Source organism: Hippopotamus amphibius, chromosome 15, assembly GCF_030028045.1.
Source record: "Hippopotamus amphibius kiboko isolate mHipAmp2 chromosome 15, mHipAmp2.hap2, whole genome shotgun sequence".
NCBI lineage: Eukaryota > Metazoa > Chordata > Mammalia > Artiodactyla > Hippopotamidae > Hippopotamus > Hippopotamus amphibius.
In genome coordinates this window covers 13,479,804-13,504,658 of record NC_080200.1, presented here as the reverse complement: position 1 = coordinate 13,504,658, position 24,855 = coordinate 13,479,804, and the positions used below count along the sequence as shown (strand labels likewise).

Below are 24,855 nucleotides of genomic sequence, written 5' to 3'. Positions count from 1 at the left end.
TGTCAATGCCAACACCTGTCGCTGCATTCCGGGATTCAATTCTTCATCTGGGGAAATTATCACCAGCCGCTCAGAGAGCTGTGATGGTACAGAGGTTTGGCGGGGGGTGGGGGGACAGGGGGGCATGGCATGTAGAGATTGTGGGAGGAGACTGTGGGGATCCCAGAGCCCTCATCCCTGGGAGCAGCACAGAAGCATTTTAACAATGGTAACACAGAGGTAGCAAAGGGAAGTATGAGGGGAATAGGCAATCAGGTTTTCATGATCAGTAGGGAGAGTGTTAAGGGCTTACACAGCAGAGCTGGGCTACCTGGGTGCAAAGTCTAACTTGGACACTGGCTTGCTGACTTTTAGGAAGTTGTTTTTCATCTCTGTGCCTCATTTTGCTTGTCTGTAAATTGGAGGTAGTCATCGTACCTATTCCATATGGATGGACTAAGATTTGAGATTTACTTTCGTCAAGAAAAGGTAAAATCTAGTACAGAGAAAACTGTCAACACACGCGAGCTACTATCATCATTACTACTGTTACTATTATTATTTTCATAGCAGAAAGAAAAGGGAAACTAATGGAACCAACTGAAGGATAGAAACCCAGGACCTGGAAACTCAGCCTCTCTAACTAGCTTGAGCTATCCAGGAACTCACCATCTTGGTTTCCCACCTCAATCCTCACAGCAGACCCAGCATGCAAGTGCAGCTGGATTTTTTTCCCCGCCTTCACTCATTTCACCCAACCCACATATTTTATTCCAGGAGTTTTATTTTTTCAAGGTAGAATCATTTTTTCAACAATCATATATGGGCTCAAAGAGTTTAAATTACCTCTCCAAAGTCACAGAATTAATAAGGTAGTAGAACCAATATCCAGGTCTAAAACTTAAAGACTTTATTTTTCAACAACACAAGATCATGAAAGGAAATTATATCACTTTAAAATGACTAAGATGGTAAATTTTATGTTTTATGCATTTTACCACAATACTAAAAACTGTGGATGGGGGAATCATATGGTTTTCACAAGAAATACTACTCATCTACTGTCTTAGATGGAAACATTGCTAATAGAGAAAATATTCCTAATATGTTTAATATTATAAGAAAAAAAATACCAAGACATTTTCCAGCAATCTGTATAGTGGAATTAAGGGTGATTTTCTTTGTTTTCCAAGTATCTGTGCATTAACTTAATATTTGGAGAAAAGAAGTAGACTTTATCAGATTTTATCATCAAAAAAAGATGTTTGACTGATGCTCAGCCCTTCTGTGACTGTACAGGTACTCCTAGAGGTATTCCTAGAGGTTCCTTTATGCATTTGATGTGTGTGTGTGTCTCATGGAGATCTGTAGACCCTTGAACATGGAGAAGAGATCCAGCTGCTAGTATAACTGGATTCCAGCTCCTTCTTGAGAGCACACTTGTCAGGTTGAGGAATTTCCCATCCTAATGTCTTCCCCTCCTTGCCCTCCATTCCCAACTGCTCCCCATTCAACTCCATTCCATTTCATCAACCTTTAAAACAGGTCTCCAGCTATTGCTACCATCTAAGAAGAGAGGAGGAAGTCTCAATGCCCAGGTAGAGGTTGATCTTGAATCCTTCAGTTGTGTATCCCTCCCATATCCTGTCCAGTCTTAGTGCTGACACCACAGCCTGGGTCTGGGGCTTAGAAGGGAAATCCTCAGGTGCAGAGAAGAGAACTCTGATCTGGGGCAGACAAGTTGTCTGCTGACTCATCATGATGTCATGAGTCCTTTGAGGCCCTAAAGTCTTTGATCCCCTGATTGGAATTTACAGGGTCAAACACTCTGTTCTTCATTTTGATTCATTCTTGTGTCCATGGTTCTTATTAAACTGTTGGTCTTCTGTGCAACAATTTTCAGCCCTTGCTCTGTGGTTCCCTAAGCTACTCAAAGGCAACCTGGCTCATAGCATCTTTCCTTTTATGTCCAGAGAACAGAGACATATAAGTGGCCAGAAAGCACCCCAGTGACTCAGCTGTGAGAACATTTCTGCTGTATTCATTTCACATGCCCAACTGCATCAGATAAGGGAAGACTTCCCCCAAGGGTGGAAACAGCAAGACTCCCTCAGGCACATCCTTGAAAAGTGCTATCACTGGGAGCTGGGAGTGTGCTTGATGCGGATTTCAGGTGTACTTGGGCCACTGTGAGTAGTGGTAGATCCAGTTCGTCAGTGGACAAGGGCCTGACCTACTGGCTTTATCCTCAATTGTGAATGATGAGTTTTACCATGGAAAGCCTGTGGCCATGACTCCCTCCACTACCTCAGTATCGAGGACATCCTTCAATGCCACTACCCCCCACACAAGATAACACCCCCAGGGCCATGATGGTGCACGTAGCACCAGAGAAGAGGGTCTGGCACTTGAGTCAGTGTCTCCATCTACCCCTCAAGTCCTGGAGAGGCCTTCTTTCCAGCCCCCATCATGAATCAGTAGTGTGTCTAAATCTAGATTGGGCTAGCTAGTGAGCAGAGATGAGCAGAGAAGTTATCAGTCTTTCTGGAGGAAGAGGAGTACTACCTGGGAGTTCAGTTCATCCAGTCCTCCTGGCAGGATCAGGCTGGATACCAGAGTCTCTGCCCTGTGGGAACTCACACCTTCAGGAGGTGACCATTTGTCCTCTCGTGTTCCAGACATCAATGAGTGTGAAACCCCCTCAACAGTATCCTGCGGAAGATTTGCAGAGTGCCGGAACACAGATGGGAGCTACTACTGCACATGCAGCCCAGGGTACCAGCTTGTTTCTGGGGCAACAAGGTTTGGGAATAAAAATGAGAACACATGTCAAGGTAAGAGCCAAACTGCATCTTCCATTCTATCCTCTGTGGGCTTTAAAGTCTTTCATCCCACTTCTCCTGGCAACAGAGAGCCATCATGGGCACCTACCCAGTCACCCATCCATTCCAAACGTCAAATGTCAGAACCCTCCACAGAGGGTCACTTCCAGAAGTTTGAAATGTCCATCTGACCACCTGGCATCTTACTTTCAGAAAACAAAAGACATACATGTCACTCAACATACACCAGGAGCTCATAGCTCATTGGATTCCAGCACGATATACAAGGGTGAGTCAAAAATTATCCGCACTCTGGTTACATTAAAACTTCTGTTGGCTGCACTGTCTTATCAGCGCTTTCCATTCAAGGCTACTGTCTCTCAAGTCACTGCTGTGCAGGTGTGAACATGTTACATCAGTTCATTCACAACTGCAGTACAAGAAAAAATGGATGCCCCACTTGTGATTTACATGAAAGAAGAGCAGCGTGCAGTGATTTGTTTTTTTGTGTGTGGCCTGAGGGTGTACCTCGTGCCGTTATTTATCGAAGACTTTGTGCACAGTATGGAGAAAGTGTTTTGTCGTGAAGAAGTGTGTATCAATGCATAGAGAAGTTCAAGGAAGGTTGCACAAGTGTTATCCATCAAGAAGGAACCAGACGCCCATCCACGTGAAGAAGTGAAGACAGCAGTGCATCCGTGGCTTGCAGCTCAGCCTAAAACATTTTCTAAAGAGGGAATATGAAAGCTTGTTGTGATGGACAAAGTGTATTGTGAAGCAAGGAGATTATGATGAAAATGATGTATTTGTTTTTCCTAAAAGTTAATTAAAATAAATTCTACAGAGTGCAGATAATTTTTGATGCATGCTTGTACATCCTCTTCCCCATTATCAGTGACTACCAGGATGAGAACTTCCCCCATTGCAGCTTACACAGGCTCAGCCAAACCAGGACCAACTTTACACCTCAAGGGCCATAATGGACCCAGAAATCCAAACCAGAATCCAGGGAGTGGGGATGTTTGAGGGCACCTACCTTACCTATGCCTTAATAATTTCAGTTTCCAAGCCTGTGAAAAGCTCAGATGATGTGGACCCCCCAAGACATACACCTGGAGATTTGGGTGTATGGAAGAGTCTCCTGCCTGGGCCAGGTGGCAACAGAGACCGTCATCAGAAGCCACTGTCCCAGGACTTACCCACTCCCAAGAAGATCAACCCAGACTCCACTGGGGCCCAGACCACTGGGGGGCAGAAGACATCTAGGCACCACTGGAGGGGGGCCACAGGTCTGTATCCCTGGAGGGAAGCCAAGGGAACAGACGACCAAAATACCTGCCACCCCTCACCCATCAGATCCCACTTGCCCTCACCCAATATTGGCCTTCTTCACATGTGGATTCTCACCACTTCCAGGGTATGCCTTCTTGGAAGTCAGAAAAAGCACCAAGGGCTGCCTGGCCCTGACAGGGTCATCATCAGGATTCTAGGTAGAATTCAGCCAGTGAGGATTGATGTTTGGTATGATACCTGGCCTGAAGTGACCTGAGAGACTGCCCTCAACACACACACACACACACACACACACACACACACACACACAAATGTTCTTATAGCCAATGAACTGCTATCCTGTCCCCTGCAGAGATCTCCTTCCCCACCTGGATTCCAGCCCCAGGAATCAAGAGCCAGGTGAGTGGCCCCAGCAGAGAACAGGCAGCAGGAAATCCCTCTGCACATTCCCCCAAGTTCCCACAAGCTCCCCCACACTTTCATGAGGCTCTCTGACCCCCACATCTCCTTCTTCCCAGAGGCTTTCCCGCTTCTTTAACAGAGTCCAATATCTGAGTGGAAACTTCGAGGCATCCTCTGTCCTAGGAACTATCCAGGTAAGGGCAGGATCCAGGGGAGGCAGGTGGAAACCTCCCATAGGAGCCTGGGGAAATCTGTGCTGGGAGGAGATGCCCCAACACAATGGTGCACTGCTCTGAGGCCCTGCCTCTCCCAGGGTGGGTAGGAAGAGTGACACTCTTAGACACTCACCTGCACCTACTAATGACCTTTCCTCCTCCTATTTCCGGATATTGGATTTACATCATTCTTGGCATTCATGAACAGGGTTGACCTCTGAGTGGCTGGATTCCAGGGGCAAAGACCACCCAAGGAATCTCATCCAGGGCCAACTTTATCACCCAAACAGCCTCTTGACTCTATTCTCTGCAACCAACTGGGTAGTATCTTCATGCAACCTCTTGGGTGTGTGGAATACTGGCACTGTGTCCTCATCCCCACAGGACCTCATACAGGAGGTGGATGAAATGCTGGAGACCCCCGAGGACCTGAAATCCCTGCCCGACTCAAAGCAGCACTTTGTGGCCACTAACCTCCTCTTTGGCCTGGAGAATGTCCTGAGAGGGCTGAGCAAGGCCCTGCATAATGGGTCAATGACCTTCAGTTCATCTGCAGGCACAGGTACATACCCAGGACTGCCTCCAGGCTTTTCCCCGGCCTGTTCCTGGTTCTTTCCTCCCCCAACCTCTTTGGGCTTGTATTATGTGTTACTCTCATAAGTAAAAATAGAAGTTTTTAAAAAGTAAAAAAAAAATATGTAAGTGAAATAAATCAGAGAAGGACAACTACCATAAGATCTCACTTATATGAGTGATTTAAAAAAAAGAAAAAAACACCAAGCTCATCAATACAAAGAACAGATTGGAGGTTGCCAGAGACCAGGGTGGGAGTCCAGGAAATGGTGAAAGGGGTCAAAAGGTCCATGCTTCCAGGTACAAAATACGTAAGTCATGGGGATGTAATGTACAGCGTGGCAATTATAGTTAATAATACTGCACGGCATATTCTAAGTGGCTAGGAAAGTAAATCTTAAAAGTACTTATCACAAGAAATTTTGTATGGTGACAGATTTTAACTAGACTTATTGTGATGATTATTTTGCAATAAATAAAAATATGGAATCATTATGTTGCACAACTGAAAATTGTACAGTGTTGCATATCAATTATACTTCAATAAGAAAAAATAAATGAATAAACTATAAATAATACACATTTTCATTGTAAATAAATTAGCATAATAAATAATGATAATGAAAAATTTAAAATAAAATAGAAATGGCTACAAAAGGGAAAAAATATTTAGTTTGGAAGAATATAAATCTCACATTATTTGATACATAAGTATGCTTTGTTTTATTGAGGTAAAATTCATGTAACTTAAAATTTGCCACCTTTTATTGAAGTAGAGTTGATTTACAACATTATATTAGTTTCAGGGGTACAGAAGAGTGATTCAGTATTTTTACAAGAATACAATCCCTTAAAATTATTACAAGATAATGGCTATAATTCCCTGTACTAAACAGTATATCCTTATTGTTTATCTGTTTTATATATAGTAGTGTGTATCTCTTAATCCCATACCCCTAATATGCCTCTCCACCCCACAACCTCCCCTTTGGTAACCACTAGTTTGTTTTATATCTCTGTGAGTCTGTTTCTGTTTTGCATATGCATTCCTTTGTATTATTTTTTAGATTCCACATAGAAATATCATACATTATTTGTCTCTCTGTCTGATTTATTTCACTAAGCATAATATCCTCTATGTCCATCCACATTGTTGCAAATGGCAGAATTTCATTCCTTTTTATGGTTGAGTGACAGTCTATTGTGTATAAATACCACATCTTCTTTATCCATTCCTCTGTTGATGGACACTAACATTCACCATGTTACCAAAGTGTACAGTATAGTAGCATTTGGTGTACTCACAGAGTTGTAATCATTACCTCTATTTCTAAAATATTTTCATCTCTCCAAAAGTAAACACTGTACTTATTGAGCAAACACTCTCCACTTCTCCTTCCCCCAGGCCCCTGGCAAACACATATTTGTTTTCTGTCTTTATAGAGTTGCCATTCTGGGCATTTTGCATAAATAGAATCATACAATATGTGACCTAATGGTCTAGATTCCATGTTGGAGCATGTGTCTGTATTTCATTCCTTTTTATGGCTGAATAATAATGCACTTCTCATGGATATACCACCTTTTGTTTATCCATTCACACATCGATGGATATTTGGGTTGTTGCTACCCTTTGACTATTGTAAACAGTGCTACTATGGGTATTGGTGTACAAGTTTTAGTTTGAATAACGAAGTTCTTAGGAGCACATGCTAAGGTGTAAAATTGCTGAGTGATGTGGTAGTTCTGCCTTCAGTTTTTTGAGGAACCACCAGACTATATTTCAAAAGTGGCTATTTCTCCATTTTACATTCTCAACAGCAACGTAAATACATGGGTTCTAATCTCCTCATCCTCAGCAATACTCATTACTTCCATTTTTGTTGATTTCTCTTGTAACTGTTCTCGTATATGTCAGGTGATATCTCATCATGGTTTGATCTGCATTTCCCTAGTGACTAAGGATGTTCAACATCTTTTCATGTCATTGTTGAATATTTGTCTACTGCTAGGAGAAACATCTACTTAAGTCTTTTCTTTTTCTTTTTTTTTTTCATTCAATTATTTGGCATTTGGTTGTTAAGCTGTAAGAGACCTTGAAATAGTCTAATAGTAGGTCCTATCAGATATGTATTTGCAAATATGTTCTCCCATTCTGTAGATTGTCTTTTTGCTTTTTCACTGTCTTTCCACTTTAATGTACAGATGTTTTCATTTTGATGAAGTCCACTTTATCTATTTTTGTTGCTTGTGCATGTTTTTTCATACCTAATAATCCATTTCCAAATCCAAGGTCATGAAAAGTAACCCCTGGGTTTTCTCCTAATTATTCTAGTTTTAACTTTTAAATGTATGTCTTTGACCCATTTGGAGTTACTTTTTGTTTATTGTATGAGTTAGGGTACTGAATTCCTTCATTTGCTTGTGGATAGCCATGTGTCTCAGCATCATTGTGAAGAGATTTTTCTTTGCCCATTGAAGGTATTTGGCATCCCTTGTTGAAAATCAACTGACCATAGATGTATGGATTTATTACTGGACCCTCAATTCTGTTTTATTGGTCTATATGTCTGTCTTTATGCCAATCCCATACTGTATTGAATACTGTAGGTTGGTAATAAGTTTTGAAATCAGAAATTGTAACTCTTCTGAATTTGTTTTTCATTTTCAAGATTGCTTGGGTATCCAGGCCACTTGTAATTCCCTATGAATTTCAGGATGAGCTTTCTATTTCTGCCAAAAAGTAATTAAATGATGTCAGAATTTTGATATGGATTGCACTGAATCTGTAGATCACTTTGGGGACTATTACCATCTTAACAATATGAAGTCTCCAATCCATGAACATAGGATATATTATGATTTATTTGGGGTTTCTAATTTATTTCAACAATCTTTTGTAGTTTTCAATATATATCTTAAGCTTTTTTGGATAAAATTTTTCCTAATATTTTGTTGACTACTTGTGTATTTATCTTCATAATCGATATTGGTCTATGGGGTTTTTCTGATGTCTTTCTTGTGTTTTATTTTATAGGATAATGATATAGAAATATTTAGGTAGTGTTACTTTCTCTTTTACTCTGTGGAGGCGTTTACAAAGGGTTAGTGTTAACTCTTCCATGAATGGCTGGGAGAATTCACCATAGAAGATATTTGTTCTGGTCTTTCCATTTTGGGAAGTTTGGATACTGATTCAACCTACTTACCTATTACTGGATTGTTCTGATTTTCCAATTTCTTAAGTAACGTTTGGTATTTTGTGTGTCTCTAGGGATTTCTCTATTTCACCTAGGTTGCCTAACATGTTGAATAATTGCTTATAGTGTTCTATTACAGTCCTTCATAAATTCAAATGATATACATACATACCATTATTATGTATACCAAATGTTATTATTTATAACAAATAATACCATTATTTATATATTATATAATATATAAACTGTTTGTATATTTATGCAATATATAAAATTTTATTTCCATATATATATAAAAAATAGTATTATGTCAACCACTGTACACACAATTACTAATCTAACTTCACTATATAACCCCCATAACTCTTAGAACTGTCCCTGAAGGTGTTGGAAGAAGAAGACAGGAATATCACCTTGATTCAGAATCAGACAAAGATGATGCTGACCTGGGATACAGTGCACAAATCTAAAGACTCAGGTAATGGCTGAGGCAAGGAAAATCCCTGAGGATTCACAGTGGGAAAATATACACAAAGAAGTAAGAAACAGAAAATTCAGCTTTAAAGAGTATTGTGGATTATGGTGAGGCCACAGGGAGAGAGTCCATCTAAAGGAGGGGTCATGTTGGGCATCCCAAGATGTCAACTTCACTCTTGTCCTGCAGGTCCTATTGTGGTGGGCCTTGTCTCCACACCAGGGATGGGAAAGTTGCTGGAAAAAGTCCCCCTGATCCTGGATACTGAGGAACAGGCAGATTTGCATGAGACGCAGAAGGGTTTGCTAAAGGAAATCTCCCCAATCCTGCTGTCAGATGTCATAACCGTCTTTATCAGCAACAATAACACCCAGAACCTCAGCTCCCCAGTCACCTTTGTCTTCCAACATGTGAGTCCTGGTGGGATGGAGCTGTGAGTATGGAAGAGGCCTGAGTCCTGGGCACAACCTTAGGTTTCAGGGGGCTCTTCCACGGGTGCATCTTATCCTCAAGAAAATCATTCATAAGCCACCTTTGGGTCAGCAATTCTGAGCAACAGAACCACCAACTCACACCTACTTCCTGTTCCTACAGTCAGTGATCCCCAGGCCAAGGGAAAAGGTGTACTGTGTCTTCTGGGAGCATGGCCAGAATGGAAGTGGTCATTGGGCTACCAAAGGCTGCAGTATGGTGGGAACCAGAGACAACAACACCATCTGCCAGTGCACCCACCTCAGCAGCTTTGCTGTCCTCATGGCCTACTACAATGTGCAGGTGAGAACCCTCAGAGGGGCCTCATTCAATGTCTACTGCTGTGTCACAAATTCCCACACATGTAAAACCTGAAAAAATTATTATCTCACAATTATTGCAGGTCAGCAATCTGACATGGTATAGCTGGGATGTCTGCTCAGGTTCTTACAAGGCTGAAATCATCCTGCATTCTCATCTGAGCCTTGGGGGTCCTCCTCTAACCCTGGGTTTTTGGCACAATTCAGTTCCTTGAGGTGGTAAGACTGAGGTCTCCTTGTCTTCCTATCTGTCAGCAGGGAACCAGGTTTAGCTCTCTGGGGCTACCTGTACTCCTTCTCATGTGGATCTCTCCTGGGCCCTCTCACATTATATCAGTGTTCTTATCTGGAGACCAGCAGGAGAAGCTCCCTCACATCAAATCCTCTCAAATTTCAAATCATTTCTCCAGTAAAAAGCCCAGGTCTTTTAAGAGCTCACATGATTAAGGCAAACCCACCCAGGATAAACTTCTTAAAGTCAGTTAATGTGGGACGTGAACTCCATCTGCAAAATCCCTTCACAGCAGCACATACATTAGCATTTGACTTCAAACCTGGAAGGGTTATGTGTACCCCCAGGGGACAGGGATATGGTTGTCAATTAGAATTCTGCATACCATAAGGGTCTTCTGGACTAGGGTGCACAGGGGCTGCAGAAAGAAAGATTTTATGATGGCAGAGGTCACAGGGGCCAGGGGAGCCCATGAGTACAGGTGGGTCAAGAGAAGTCTTTGGTTTCTCACCTGGAAAGGTGAGCTGCTTACTTTCTCTGGTTCACCAAAACCAAAAACTCTCTGGTGACCTCAAGTAATAGGCAATTTATTGAAATAAAGCTGACAATCACATGAAAGTAAGCATGAAATTATCATAGCCCAATGGTCAGACCTCATAGGAGCCCCCAGAAATTTGAACAACACTCCAAATCCATGTTTCTACAGCCATATCCCTAAATACCACATATTCATACTTTTACTTATAGACTGTTTCCTGTTTATTGGAGAGTTCAGATAGTTCAGTTTTGAATTCCAACAGAACAAGAGAGAAAACATTGAAAATTCTGCATCTCTGTCTTAACCCCAGACACCACATTCCTTTTGCTTCAACAACCAAAGTTGTTAGTTTCTCCTGCACATTTCCATGGATGTTTGCTCATGTTGAAGTAATACGTGTATTTTGTCTTTGGTATTCTTTTTTTCACACAACTGATGGATTATTCTCTTGAGTCTACAAAGAGATTCTCTTTTTTTGTTGTTGTTACAATACATTCTGTTGTGCAAATGGGGTGTAAGTTCTGTATCAAGGCCTCTCATAATGGATGTTTTTATTAGGTCATTTGCTAATACTAATAATGTTGCAACTGTTTACACTTACCTCATTGACCTCATGTTGGAATATGCAGTTAGGATGGATACTGGGTCAAATTCATGATTGCAGGTTGCTAGATATTTCCATATTTCAGCATCTTGAGGTCACACCTGTGGACACTGACACAGGTATTATGTGAAAGTGTGTGATTCCTCACTCCCATATCACAAGAGTATCAGCAAATTTTTGGATATTTACCTATTTAAGAGGTAAATATCATATCTAGAAAAAAAAGTGTGTCTTTTTTATTATTAATGGAATATATTATCTTCACTTACAAGCCATTAGTATTTCTTTCTTTGGAAACAATTTGTTCACATCCTTGGTGTATTTTTCCATTGGCTTGTTGGTACAAATCTAATGGATTTGGGGGAGCTCTTAATACAGTAAGAAAATTACTTTTATTCAATAAACCAAATATTCTCAAATTTTACAGTACATCAAAATCATCTGGAGGGCTGGTTGTTTATTTTTAAACATTTTATTCCTAAACCAAATCAAACAAAGATATGCTGCAAAATAAAATTCGTGCTATCTCTTGCATTCCTATACACTAACAAGGAAAAATCAGAAAGTGAAATTAAGGAAACACTCCCATTTACCATTGAAACAAAAAGAATAAAATACCTAGGAATAAACCTACCAAAGGAGGCAAAAGACCTGTATGCAGAAAACTATAAGATGTTGATAAAAGAAATCAAAGATGATACAAATAGATGGATAGATATCCATGTTCCTGGATTGGAAGAATCAACATTGTGAAAATGACTATACTACCCAAAGAAATCTATAAATTTAATGCAATCCCTATCAAATTACCAATGGCATTTTTCACTGAACTAGAACAAGAAATTTTACAATTTGTTTGGAAACCCAAAAGACCCTGAATAGCCAAAGCAAACTTCAGAAGGAAAAACAGAGCTGCAGGAATCAGGCTTCCTGACTTCAAACTATTCTACAAGGCCACAGGGATCAAGACAGTATGGCACTGGCACAAAAATAGGAAGGAAGATCAATGGAACAGAATAGAGAACTCAGAGGTAAACCCAAGCACATATGGGCACCTTATCTTTGACAAAGGAGGCAAGAATATACAATGGAAAAAAGACAACCTCTTCAATAAGTGGTGCTGGGAAAATTGGACAGCTACATGTAAAAGAATGAAATTAGAACACTATCTAATACCATACACAAAAATAAACTCAAAATGGATTAAAGATCTAAAAGTAAGTTTGGACACTATAAAACTCTTAGAGCTAAACATAGGCAGAACACTTTATGATATACATCAAAGCAAGATCCTTTTGACCCACCTCCTAAAATAATGGAAATAAAAACAAAAATAAACAAGTGGGACCTAATGAAACTTACAAGCTTTTGCACAGTGAAAGAAACCATAAACAAGACAAGAAGGCAACCCTCAGAATGGGAGGAAATATTGACCAATGAAGCAACTGACAAAGGATTAATCTCCAATATATACAAACAACTCATGCAACTCAGTATCAAAAAAAAAAAAAAACCCAATCCAAAAATGGGCCAAAGACCTAAATAGACATTTCTCCAAAGAAGACATACAGATGGCCAACAAACACATGAAAAGATGCTCCACATCACTAATCATTAGAGAAATGCAAATCAAAGCCATAATGAGATATCACCTCACACCAGTCAGAATGGTCATCATCAGAAAAATCTAGAAACAATAAATGCTGGAGAGGGTGTGGAGAAAAGGGAACCCTCCTGCACTGTTGGTGGGAATGTAAATTGATACAGCCACTATGGAGAACAGTATGGAGGTTTCTTAAAAACTAAAAATAGAACTACCATATGACCCAGCAATCCCACTACTGGGCACATACCCAGAGAAAACCATAATTCAAAAAAATATATGTACCACAATGTTCATTGCAGCACTAGTTACAATAGCCAGGACATGGAAGCAACCTAAAGGCCCATCGACAGATGCACGGATAAAGAAGATGTGGCACATATATACAATGGAATATTACTCAGCCATAAAAAGGAATGAAATTGAGTTATTTGTAGTGAGGTGGACAGACCTAGAATCTGTCATACAGATTGAAGTATGCCAGAAAGAGAAAAACAAATACCATATGCTAACGCATATATATGGAATCTAAAAAAAGCAAACAAAGAAAAAAATGGTACTTATGAACCTAGGGGTGGGACAAGAATAAAGACACAGATGTAGAGAATGGTCTTGAGGACACAGAGGGGAAGGGGAAGCTTGGACAAAGCAAGAGAGTAGCATAGACATATATACACTACCAAATGTAAAATAGATAGCTAGTGGGAAGCAGCTGCATAATATAGGGGTATCAACTCGATGCTTGGTGATGACCTAGAGGGTTTCGATAGGGAGGAGGGGAGGGAAGCTTAAGAGGGAGGGGATATGGGGATATATGTGTAAATACAATCAATTCACTTTGTTGTACAGCGGAAAGTGCACAACATTTGTAAAACAATTATATTCCAATTAAGATCTGAGGGGAAAAAAATTCGTGCTAATAATACTCAATTGCCCTGTATCCAGATACATCTGCTTTGAATGTTTTGATCTTTATTTTCTTCTTCATCCTTCTCTCTCTCTCTCCCAACTTACTCTAAAAGAGAATTGGTGAGTATTTTCCCCTTGGCTTCAGGATTTTAGGATGTATTCCAAAAAATGGCAGAAAAATATAAATTTTAACTCACCACCATCATCAAGGTGAATCAGTTTTCCTCTTTTAACCAAGGATTTAGTTCTAAATCTGTAAGGATTTGTGACAAGCCAGGAACAGATATTAGAGGATAAGGTGTGTGGAGTTCAAGGTCAGAGCTGATACCTGGACATCATGACTCCAGGTACAGTCTGTGTCATACATCATCACATGATGGGGATGGAGCCTTTCTCAATATGGACTACATGCCTCTGTGAAACTCTCGTGGTGACCCATAAGCTTAGTCATGACCAAAAGTCTAAAGGAAATTAAACCCTTGAGAGTTCAAGGGCTTGGTCTCGACTAAGGACTCTCCTGTCCCTCAATCCTTTCAGAGACAGAATTAATCATATCAGATCCCATAAAATTCTAACATTCTGAACCTAGAGAAAGTTACCCATAAACATCACATATCTACTTGGCTCCACCATTCCTGATTTTTTTTCTATGCCTAAAACTCAAAATAAAAATAGTGGAAGGGTCATTCCCCCAGAGCAGGAAAGTGTGACTGTAATCTCCTCTCTGCTGGGTCCCAGGAGGAGAATCCTGCACTGACAGTCATCACCTACGTGGGGCTGAGCCTCTCTCTGCTGTGCCTCTTCCTGGCGGCCCTCACCTTTCTGCTGTGCAAAGCCATCCAGAACACCAGCACCTCCCTCCACCTGCAGCTCTCACTCTGCCTCTTCCTGGCTCACCTGCTCTTCCTAACAGCCATCAACAGAACTAAGATCAAGGTATGTATACTGTTCCAGAATACCCTTCTCTGCTCCAGGGAATGCTGAGTTCTTGGAGCCATGATGCCTTGGACATCTTAAAAAAATGACCTGGGTTAGAGGTAAGGTTAGATGGGTAAGTAACCAAATTCACATTGACTGACACAACTAGAAGATGAACACTCCATTGACCACTCCTTCATATACAACAGAGTCTCTCCAGTGGCGAAGTATAGAAGAGGTCCAGGGGTCATGCTCTACCTTGACAGTCCCTCCTGGTGACACCTTCCCCCTCACCCAGGTGTTGTGTGCCATCATCGCGGGTGCCTTACACTACCTCTACCTGGCCTCCTTCACCTGGATGCTGCTGGAGGGCCTGCACCTCTTCCTCACTGCACGCAACCTGACGGTGGTCAACTACTCCAGTGTCAACTTGTTCATGAAGAAGCTCATGTTCCCAGTGGGCTATGGAGTCCCAGCTGTGATTGTGGTCATTTCTGCAGCATCCAGGCCCCATCTTTATGGAACAACCACCAGGTAAAAGCAAATTTCCCCTGTCCTAACTTCTCCAGCATGACCATGGCCATCATAAAACCAACACAGCACTTTAGTTTTTTAAGATATAATTTTATTGAGGTAACATTGTTTTGTAATACTATATACATTTCATGTATACTTTATATTTCTATTTCTGTATACCCTACACCTTGCTCACCACCAAAAACTGTTTCCATCCATCACAATATAGTTGATCCACTCTACCCATTTTTCCTCCCCTCAAACCCGTCCCTTCCCCTCTGATAATCAGTATTCTGTTCTCTGTATCTACGATGGGGATGGGGTTTGTTTGCTTTGGTTTGGTTTATTCATTTATTTTGTTCATTGGTTTGTTATATTCTACTTATGAATGAAATCAGACTGTATTTGTCTTTCTCCATGTGACTTTTTTCACTTAGCACAATACCCCCAAGGTCCATCCATGTTGTCACAAATGGCAAGACTTCATCAGTTTTATGGCTGAGTAGTACTCCATAGTTGGTGTGTTGTGTGTGTGTGTGTGTGTATCACACATTTTTTATCTGTTGATGGGCACTTAGGTTGTTTCCATATCTTATATATAGTAAATAATGCTGCAATGAACATAAAAGTCTGTATACCATTTTGAGTTAGTGTTTTTTTAGTCTTTGGATAAATACTGAGACATGGGATAGCTGGATCAGATGGTAGTTCTATTCCTATTTTGAGGATCTCCATACTGTTTTCCATAGTGGCTGTACCAATTTACATCCCTACCAACAGTAATATAAGGGTTCTCCACATCCTCACTGACACTGGTTATTTCATGCCTTTTTGATAAGAGCCGTTCTGACCGTTGTGCCAGGATATCTCATTGTGGTTTTGATTTATGTTTCCCTAACATTAGTGATGTTGAACATTCTTTCATGTGCCTGCTGGCCATCTCTATGCCTTCTTTGGAAAATATCTATTCAGCTCCTCTGCCATTTTTAAATCAGGTTTCTGGTGGCAAAGATGTGATCAAATGCAGACTGGCACCCACAACAAACTCTCAAGCTGATAAAAATTAATGTTAACCTGCCTCATATGGTCCCTGGTATGCTGGCCTTCCTAGATAGTTTAGCAAAAATGTCAGCAGACTTTCTCTGTGATAGGCAAGACAGTATATATTTTGGCCTTGTGGGTCCTATGGTCTCTGTTGTAATGACTCACCTCTCTCCTTGTAGCTCAAAAGCAGCCACAGAAAAGATATAAGAAACAAATGTAACTGTGACCCAGTAAAACACATTTCCAAAAACAGACAGCAACCCAACATGCACCACAGGCTTCAGTTTGCTAACTCCTGCCTTAGTAACTCTCTCTTTGGCTCTTCCTGGTGGATCCAACTAACACTCTCCATGGAAAAATCATTCATAGTTCCCTACTTGGGATAAAACTCCAATTTGATCATTTCTATCAGTGTGAACTTCAGTTACTGATTTTGTATCCTTATGCCTCAGATGTCTGACCTGTGAATATTTGATTACCTATGTTGTCAAGAGGAATAAATTACACAGTGCACATGAGCCCTGACATAGCAATGTCACAGTGTCGGGCTTACTCTTGTTGTTTCTCTCTCCCTCTGTCCCTTTCTCTCTCTCTCCCTTCTTGGCTGTCCCACATTTTTTCATCCTATCTACACCTATTCATCCTTCACATCTCAGCATACACACAGTTCAGTTCTCTCAGGGAACCCCTCCCCAATATCTAAACCTCATAATACCCCAACTAGCTTATGGATCCAGCTACATGTTCACACAGCTCCTCATACTTGATCTTAAACCTCATCATCTCAATTGTTTCTATTGTCTGTTTGTTGACCTGCCCACCTAGCTAGGAACTTGCTGATGACAGACATCACTCTGTCTTAATCACAACTGGGTCTTCAGAGCCAAGTACAGATTATGTTACAGGAGGAGAGGCTCAATATTTGTCCAATAAACCATAAATTATTTTCTCTGTTGATTTTTTCCTTAAAACATATATATTTTTTCTGACAGCATATCAGAGCACCAACACTTAAAAGAGCTATTTTAAAAGCAATTTTTCTTTTTTAAAAACCACTTTTTAAAGGTGTGATTTACATATAAAAAGCTGCACGTGATTCATGTCTGCAGCCCAACAAAATGGGATAAGTATACAGCCATGGCCCTCAGTAACATCAAGGGCATACACAAAATAATAAGCTCAGGAGGTCTACTATAGAGCATAGTGCCTATAGCTAATAATATTGTGTTGTATACTTAAAATTTGCTAAGGGTGTAGATCTTATGTGAAATATTTTTACCAAAAATAAAGCAATAATAATAATTATTAATAATAATAAAGGAGGCAGAAAAAAACTTTGGGGAATGAAGGATATGTTTATTTATTGATTTTTTATCCACAAAGGCCAATATATTCTATAATCTCCTTCCACCGCTCTCTTAGATGCTGGCTCCACACAGACAAAGGATTTATATGGACCTTTCTTGGCCCCGTCTGCACCATCTTCTCTGTGAGTAATAGATTACATCAGAGCATCTTTCCTATCTGGCTGTGGGTCAGTCAAAAGCAAGGTGTAAAGAGAGTTATAGGCAGAGTGACCAATTATTCCAGTTTGCTCAGGAATGAGGGGGCTCCCAGGATGAAGGAATTTCCATTTTAAAACCAGGAAGGGGCATTTCCTTAGACATAGGACTTTCAGTGTTTAAACATGAAAATTCCCATGCAAAGTGAGTTGCTGGGTTTTTGGTCTGGTTTTCTATGACTGTTGTAAAATGCAAAACCTTCCTACCTGCTGGGTTAGGTGTTGGATGAGCCAAAAGGAATATTTAGCAAATGTGGATTATTCAATATGCCTTATGGTGTTTCTGCAGATTAATTTAGCTTTCTTCCTGATAACCTTCTGGATTGTGAAAAACAAGCTTTCTTCACTCAACAGTGATGTGTCCACTCTTCGGAACACTAGGTGAGATGGATCAGAGGTACATATTGCACTCCCCTCCATACAAAGCATGGTACAGAAGCAAGGCCATACATTTCCATGCTCCTGATGTCCATTCACAGGTTTTCAAGCGGACTGGAAAGGAGAAGTGCAGCCACCCTTCTTGGCAGCTCAAACGATGTGTTTTGCTGCTTACACACAAGTCAAAAACATTCCACTCATCTATAACCCAAGAATGAAACTACCTCAGCTACAGAGAGAATTGACTTTGTTCTGATAAACAGTGATAACTTCTGTGGCCCTATGAGAAAGGTCCAGAGAACATTTACATCTTTATAAACCACTTAGGAAATTACATACCTGACCCAGAACCCAGCATGCCCTTTCATGCCCACACCTTTATATGTGCTCCTCCCACTACCCTCACACACACTGGGCTACCTGGTGAAATCAGGTTCATTAGCCATATATGACACCTTCTAAGATGCTAGGGATGTCCTTTGCTTTCTTTTCTTTTCATCTGGACAAATCATGCTCTGGATCACTTCATGAAGAGGGGGAAAAAAAGGAACATCACTGGAGGAACCAGGGCAAAGGCCCCGCCCATTTCACAAATATAATAATTGACCATTTGTATTGTCTTCCCACTAGATAAAGTCTGTGAAAACAGAAATCCTGCAATTATTACTTTTAATGCACAGGGCCCAGCACAAAGCATCCTAGTAATATCAGTTGACTGAAACTGGGGATATTTGTGCAATATCATATTACCGAAACCCACATTTTGAAGTGTCACTACCAACATCAATCCAAGTCCAAATGGCATCCTGGACCTAAAAAGCATTTCTTTCAGAGAACCATTAACAGTAAAGATCAGAGTGGCCACAACTCAGTCAGAGGCATCCATGGAGTAGAGAAGAAATGGCCTTGATTGTGTTACTCAGGATGCATCACGAGCCTCCTTTCTCTTCCTACCCAGGATGCTGACATTTAAAGCCACAGCTCAGCTCTTCATCTTGGGATGCACGTGGTGTCTGGGAATCCTGCAGGTGGGACCGGCTGCCCACATCATGGCCTACCTCTTCACCATCATCAACAGCCTGCAGGGTGTCTTCATCTTCCTGGTGTACTGCCTCTTCAGCCAGCAGGTACCACTGTCTGACTCTCTCTCAGGACTCTTCCCATCCTCACTTATCTCTGTGAGCTGACCCACAGCATGCTTTGCTTCTACAGGTCCAAGAGCAATACAGGAAATTGTTCAAAGGGATCAGGAAAACCAAAGCCGAGTCGGAGGAATACACATTGTCCAGCAAGACCATGTCCGATCCCTCTAAACACAGTGTGGTAAGATCATGCACAGCTCCCAGAGCACTCCACTATCTGACCCATTGAGGAGCACATGCCTCTCCCACTGGACAATTGGGTATAAAGCAGGTGATGCTCTACGATGGGTCAAACTGGTTTACACCTAGACTCACTCAAGGCATTTCTCAGTCATGAAAGAAGGTCTTCCTCTACTTCTGCTCATTGTGTTTCTATGCTCACCTTGACTCTTATACATAACTACCTGCTTATTCCCCACCCAGGTTGAACACCCATTTTGTGTAACATGTTGCATGTTCTTTTTCATTTTACTTGATGGGAAAATACAAAACACTTCTGGAAGCAGAGAATGGTCCTATGGTAAACTCAATAAGTAGGAACTCATGGTCTGAAGCAGGGATGTACAAGCTACTCAGAGTCACAGGACCATTCTTTAGCCCATGTTATTCCATGCTACCCCTCCATATAAAGAACAGTAAATATATGGTTTACATAGTCATAAAAGCAAAGTGAAATAAGGATTCAGTTACATTGGAGAATCTCCTTTAAAGTATATAATCATTCCTCATGTTTGCAACACACATAAACAATGCAAAACAAGCAAAACAAAGGAGGAGAATCACAGGGTGCATAGGAGAGATTCAGGCAATGTGAATCATACCAAGCATTTGTATTTCTGGGTTTACAAAAATTCTTCTTATGTTTTTTGTTCACATGTTCTTCACATCAGCACTTGGAGGTAAGTATTATGTTCCCATTTGATAGGTGAAAATAAAGTGAGACCCATGGGCTCTATATGTATTGTGCAAGGACTTCAGCCCATCCTTTCTCCCAGTGTTCATGAGCCCCCCACCCTGCCTGGGAGACTTATCCTTTTTTCTCATCTGCTTACTTGTCCACCCTCTATACTTGCCCCTTCCCAAAATATTCAATCCTGAAATGTCTCTTCTTCCCACCTCTTTCCTGATCCCAGATGTTCCTAACAAGTCAGTGGGATAAAACAAGGTCAACGTTGTGTTCTCAAAAACACCAGGCATTTGGCATCTGGTTCATTTTCTTCTCCTTCTATTTTGTTACCACAGACAGACAAAATGTGCTTCCTACACTTTAAGGTTAATCCTTCAACCTGCAATTGGTTCCTGACACTCTTGATGTCCCTAAACCTTTACATCATTGCTCATACTTTCTCTCTATGGATTTTGCACAGTCTTCACCTTATCAACAGCTGCACCTTTATTCAGCATGCTAAGTCTCTCCCTTATTAACAATTATTAATGGTGTGCATTTGACCCCTCCCTCTTCTTCCTTTACACACTCAATCCTTGCTTTTGCCTTCATCATTGCACCAAAATGACACTCTCAAGCCTCCAATGACCTTGTTATCACTGGATGAAATAAATATCTTTTGCACCTCTTAGCAAATTGGATGCTGTAGTTACTGCCTCCATCAGGAAACCTCTTTTGTACCTGGCTTCTGTGTCTCCCTGAAATTCTTCCTGTCTCACTAGCTTAGCTTTCTTCATTTCTTTAGATTTCATCTACTCTACCTGGCTTGGTTCTAGAAATGCTTCTATTCCAACACCATACCCTCCTCATAGACAATCTCATCCACAAGGACTCATTGTGTGATGCAGAAGGAAATGAAAGCCAAGTATATCTCTCCTGCCCTGAATCACCAATGATCCCCAGATCACTCTTCCCCATTGCCTATATCATACCTCTACTTAGCTGTCTCAGAAACAGATCAACATGGTTGTAACAGTAATTACCATCATTTTACCAACTTCATCCTTTTCAGAGTTTCTCATCTTTTTTAGTGGCACATCCATCCAGCTGGTTTATCCGGTCAAGACTTAGAATATCCTTGCCATTATTCTTCCCTACGCTGTTCCACCCCAAACCAGTCGATTTTTACATTGTGCTAATAAATTGTGAGGCTTAGTAGCTCACAAACCTGTCTTGCTGACAGCATCTCTATCACCTTCTTCTTAATTCCAGCTGCCATCTCCCCTTGGCCTTTAAGGGAAGCAATTGCAATTCCTTTAACTGGCCTCCCTCCCTCTACTCTTCTACCTCTTCCAAGTAGTTTTCCACATAAAATTCAGAGTTCTAATCTCAAAACCATAATTTGAATATGTACCACCTTGCATAAAAACCCATCAAAAGCTTCCCCACTGCCATGAGGAGCAAGAACAAAATATATGAGGATTCCAATATCTCCCACAGCCTCATCAAATCTTGTTATATATTTTTATACCTAGCGGATGTGAAGTAGTTTTTCATTATGATTTCAATTTACATTTCCTTAATGTCTAATGATGTTGAGCACAATTTCATGCATTCATTATAATCTTTTACATATTTCTGGGGAAATATCTATTCAAATCATTTTCCTATTTTTAATTGATTCATTTTTCTTTTGTTGATAGTTTGTAGGAGTTCTACATTTTGGATACTTATTCTTGTCAAATATATTATATGCAATTAATTTCTCCCACTTCATGGGTTGACTTTTCACTCTCTTGACAGTGTTCATTGATGCACAAAAGTTTTAATTTTGAAGAAGTCCAGTTTCTCTATTTTGTTCATTTGTCCTTGATGGCGGAGGGTCTTATCTTAAAAAGAATGGCCTAATTCAAGGTCACAAATTTTTACATGTATGTTTCTTCCAAGAGTTTTATAGTTTTAGTAATTGCATATAGGTATATGATCCACTTGGAATTAAATTTTTAATGGTATGAGTTTTAGAATTTTGTGTGAGGTCCACATTCTTCAGCATGCACATATGCAGTTATACCATCATCACTTATTGAAAAGATTATTCTTTCCCCCAGTGGATTGTATTGACATCCTTGTCAAAATAAATTACCATCAATATAAAGCTTTATTTCTACATTCTTGGCTCTTATATTCATCTATATTGATTTCTGTAGTTTTGCAGTAAGTTTGACTTTGGGGAATTGACTACCAATTTGTTCTCCTTTTCAAGATTTTTCAACTATTTTGGATCCCACGAAGTCCCATATAGATTTTAAGATGTGCTTGTCAATTTCCGAGAAAAATTATCTGAGATAGGGATAAGGAGTGTGTTGAGTCCATAGGTCACTTTGGGGGAATACTGCCATATTAACTATACTGTCTTCAGATCCATGGGATGTTTTTTCATTTCTTTGGGTCTTCTTTGACTTCTTTTGACAATCGTTTGTAGTTTTCATTGTAAAAGTCTTGCACTTTCTAACAAAGTATCATTTTTCACACATTCCTTCTCAGGAGAATTGAATTAACAGCTAAATCAGATGATCTTGTATACTGGATGGTGAAGAAAATTCTGAACTGTCATCTTTGGTTAAAAAGTTAAAAAAAAATACTTTTTCATGTTTGTTACAAGTATCTCTTCATGGAACTACAGTGGAAGCAAGTAGGACAGGAATGTCTGTTATTCAATTTGCTGGGAAGAATTTTAGTTTTCTGCTCCATATGGTATGTTCACCTCACTCCCAGCATAGTCAAGGAGCTATGACACAATTGTCCAGTTGCCTTGGATTAAATCATCTGCTTCAAATTCTTTTTCTACAAAATTCCTCAAGATGAAGATATATGATGAGGAAAATGAGCTTCAGAAGACTAAAAATACCGTTAAGAGAGGAAATAAAAGTCAAATACCTACATGCATGGTAAATAACTAATACAGTCTCCCAAGATTTTCCTGGATTATGTCCTAAAAACCACTTGAGTTACAGGCAGCCTAGGACAGTTGGTCTCCAATCACACATGCTTCAACTTCTTCACTCTCCATTTCTAAAGACTACTAACTTATTAATTAGAAATACATATTTTAGTACTCACCATTTGCTGCACTAAAGTAAGAGAGATCCAGTTTCTAATTTCACAGATCTTACATGTTAAAGAAAATGCTTTCTCAGTTAGAGTAAAATCAGAACCCTGTAAAGAAAGTCTCTACATCCATATATCTTGTAAGCTGAGCTGGGTAAACAGGTGTATATTGCTACTGCACATTTTTAAATTTTTATTTACATATATAACAAATTATTTCATTCTCAGAATGTGATCTAGGCAAGGTCTAAATCCAGAGGATAACACCAACAAGAAATATCCTGTGGACACTCACTGATCATATCTGTATCACTTTGAACCAAATGGAAAATGACTGTAAATGATCATAACATATTAAATTTAAAATATTCATGAGTACATAGTGACACTTAAAGTAATGGCCAATTAATGTAGAAGATATGACAGAAATATATAATGATAATTTTTCATTATCTAGTAAATCACCACTAAAAGCATTGGGGTAATCTTGCTGAAAGACAAGCTAGTCCCACAGTGCCAATTAATCTCCTAAGAGATTACTGATTACTTACAAGGATCAAAGTGTACATTTATAATGTTATATCAGACAGCCACCAAATGAACTAATGATCAAGCTTAACATCAACAGTATCAGTCTGACATTATATATTTCCTGATAAGACATGAACTTACAATATCCCATTTCTGCTAAACAAAAAATTTGTGGCAAATCAGTCCAACCTAAATCTAACCCTTCCTTTAGACAAAGGTTTAACAAACTATAACCTGCAGGCCAAATCCAGGAAGCTGCCTGCTTTTGTAAATAAACTCTTATTGGATCATAGCCATACCCATTCACTGATTCCTCGTCCATGGCTGCTTTCAGGCTACAATGTCGAGTAGAGTGATTGTGTGAGAGACTGAAAGGCCATGAAGCCAAAAATATTTACTACCTGGCCCTTTCTAGAAGAAGCTTACTGGTAACAGTTCTTTCAGACCTGACTTTCAGTGTACATGAAATACAGGGGAAAGGCACACAAGTTAAATGACATCATGAGGAAATCATCAGGCAAATCCAGAACACAGGGAACTCTCCTAAAGTCAATATCATTGTAAAAAGTGCATAAGGCTATTCTAGATCAAAGTGACAAAAGTCACATGACAATCAAATTCAGTGTCAATTTACTAGGACTCTGGTTCAGATATATGCTATAAAAATATTTTGGAGACAATTGAGATAATTTGAATATGCATTAGATATTTAAAGTTATTAAGAAATTGATTTTCTTGGGTGTAATAATAGAATTGTAATTATGTAGAGCATACTCTTTATAAATTTTTCAATATTTGATAAAGACATTAAAGAATGAAGTGTTACAATGTGTCCACTGAAAATCAAGTATTAGCAGGAAAATATATATGTGTGTGTAAAAAAATAGTGAAAGTTTTAATGTGGCACTATGTTAATAATTGTTGACTCAAGGTAGATTCTATATAAGATTTTCTTGTGTGATTACATAAAATTCTCTCTATGTTTAAAAATTGTAAATAAAAGCTATTATAAAAGTAAATAAATGTATTAATTATTTATTCCTTAAATATATATATTCATGAATTTTTAGGTTTACAGAAAATGTATTTTCTCCCACACAAACCTAACCTTGTAGATAGATATCTTATAAATATA

General features: G+C 39.7%; 1 protein-coding gene across 1 annotated transcript; it reads left to right on the top strand.

Annotated features, from left to right (window-relative positions):
* Positions 1–2,139: 2,139 nt before the first annotated feature.
* On the top strand, positions 2,140–24,637 carry LOC130836243 (adhesion G protein-coupled receptor E2-like). Its single transcript, XM_057708310.1, has 16 exons — positions 2,140–2,168; positions 2,578–2,813; positions 3,863–4,090; positions 4,447–4,493; positions 4,613–4,690; positions 5,096–5,273; positions 8,855–8,962; positions 9,149–9,369; positions 9,554–9,733; positions 14,375–14,572; positions 14,853–15,088; positions 17,537–17,603; positions 17,965–18,056; positions 19,012–19,180; positions 19,266–19,376; positions 22,626–24,637. Exons 1-16 carry the CDS (start codon positions 2,140–2,142, stop codon positions 22,632–22,634), a joined length of 2,187 nt encoding a protein of 728 aa, XP_057564293.1. The 3' UTR covers positions 22,635–24,637.
* The last annotated feature ends 218 nt before the right edge of the window (positions 24,638–24,855 follow it).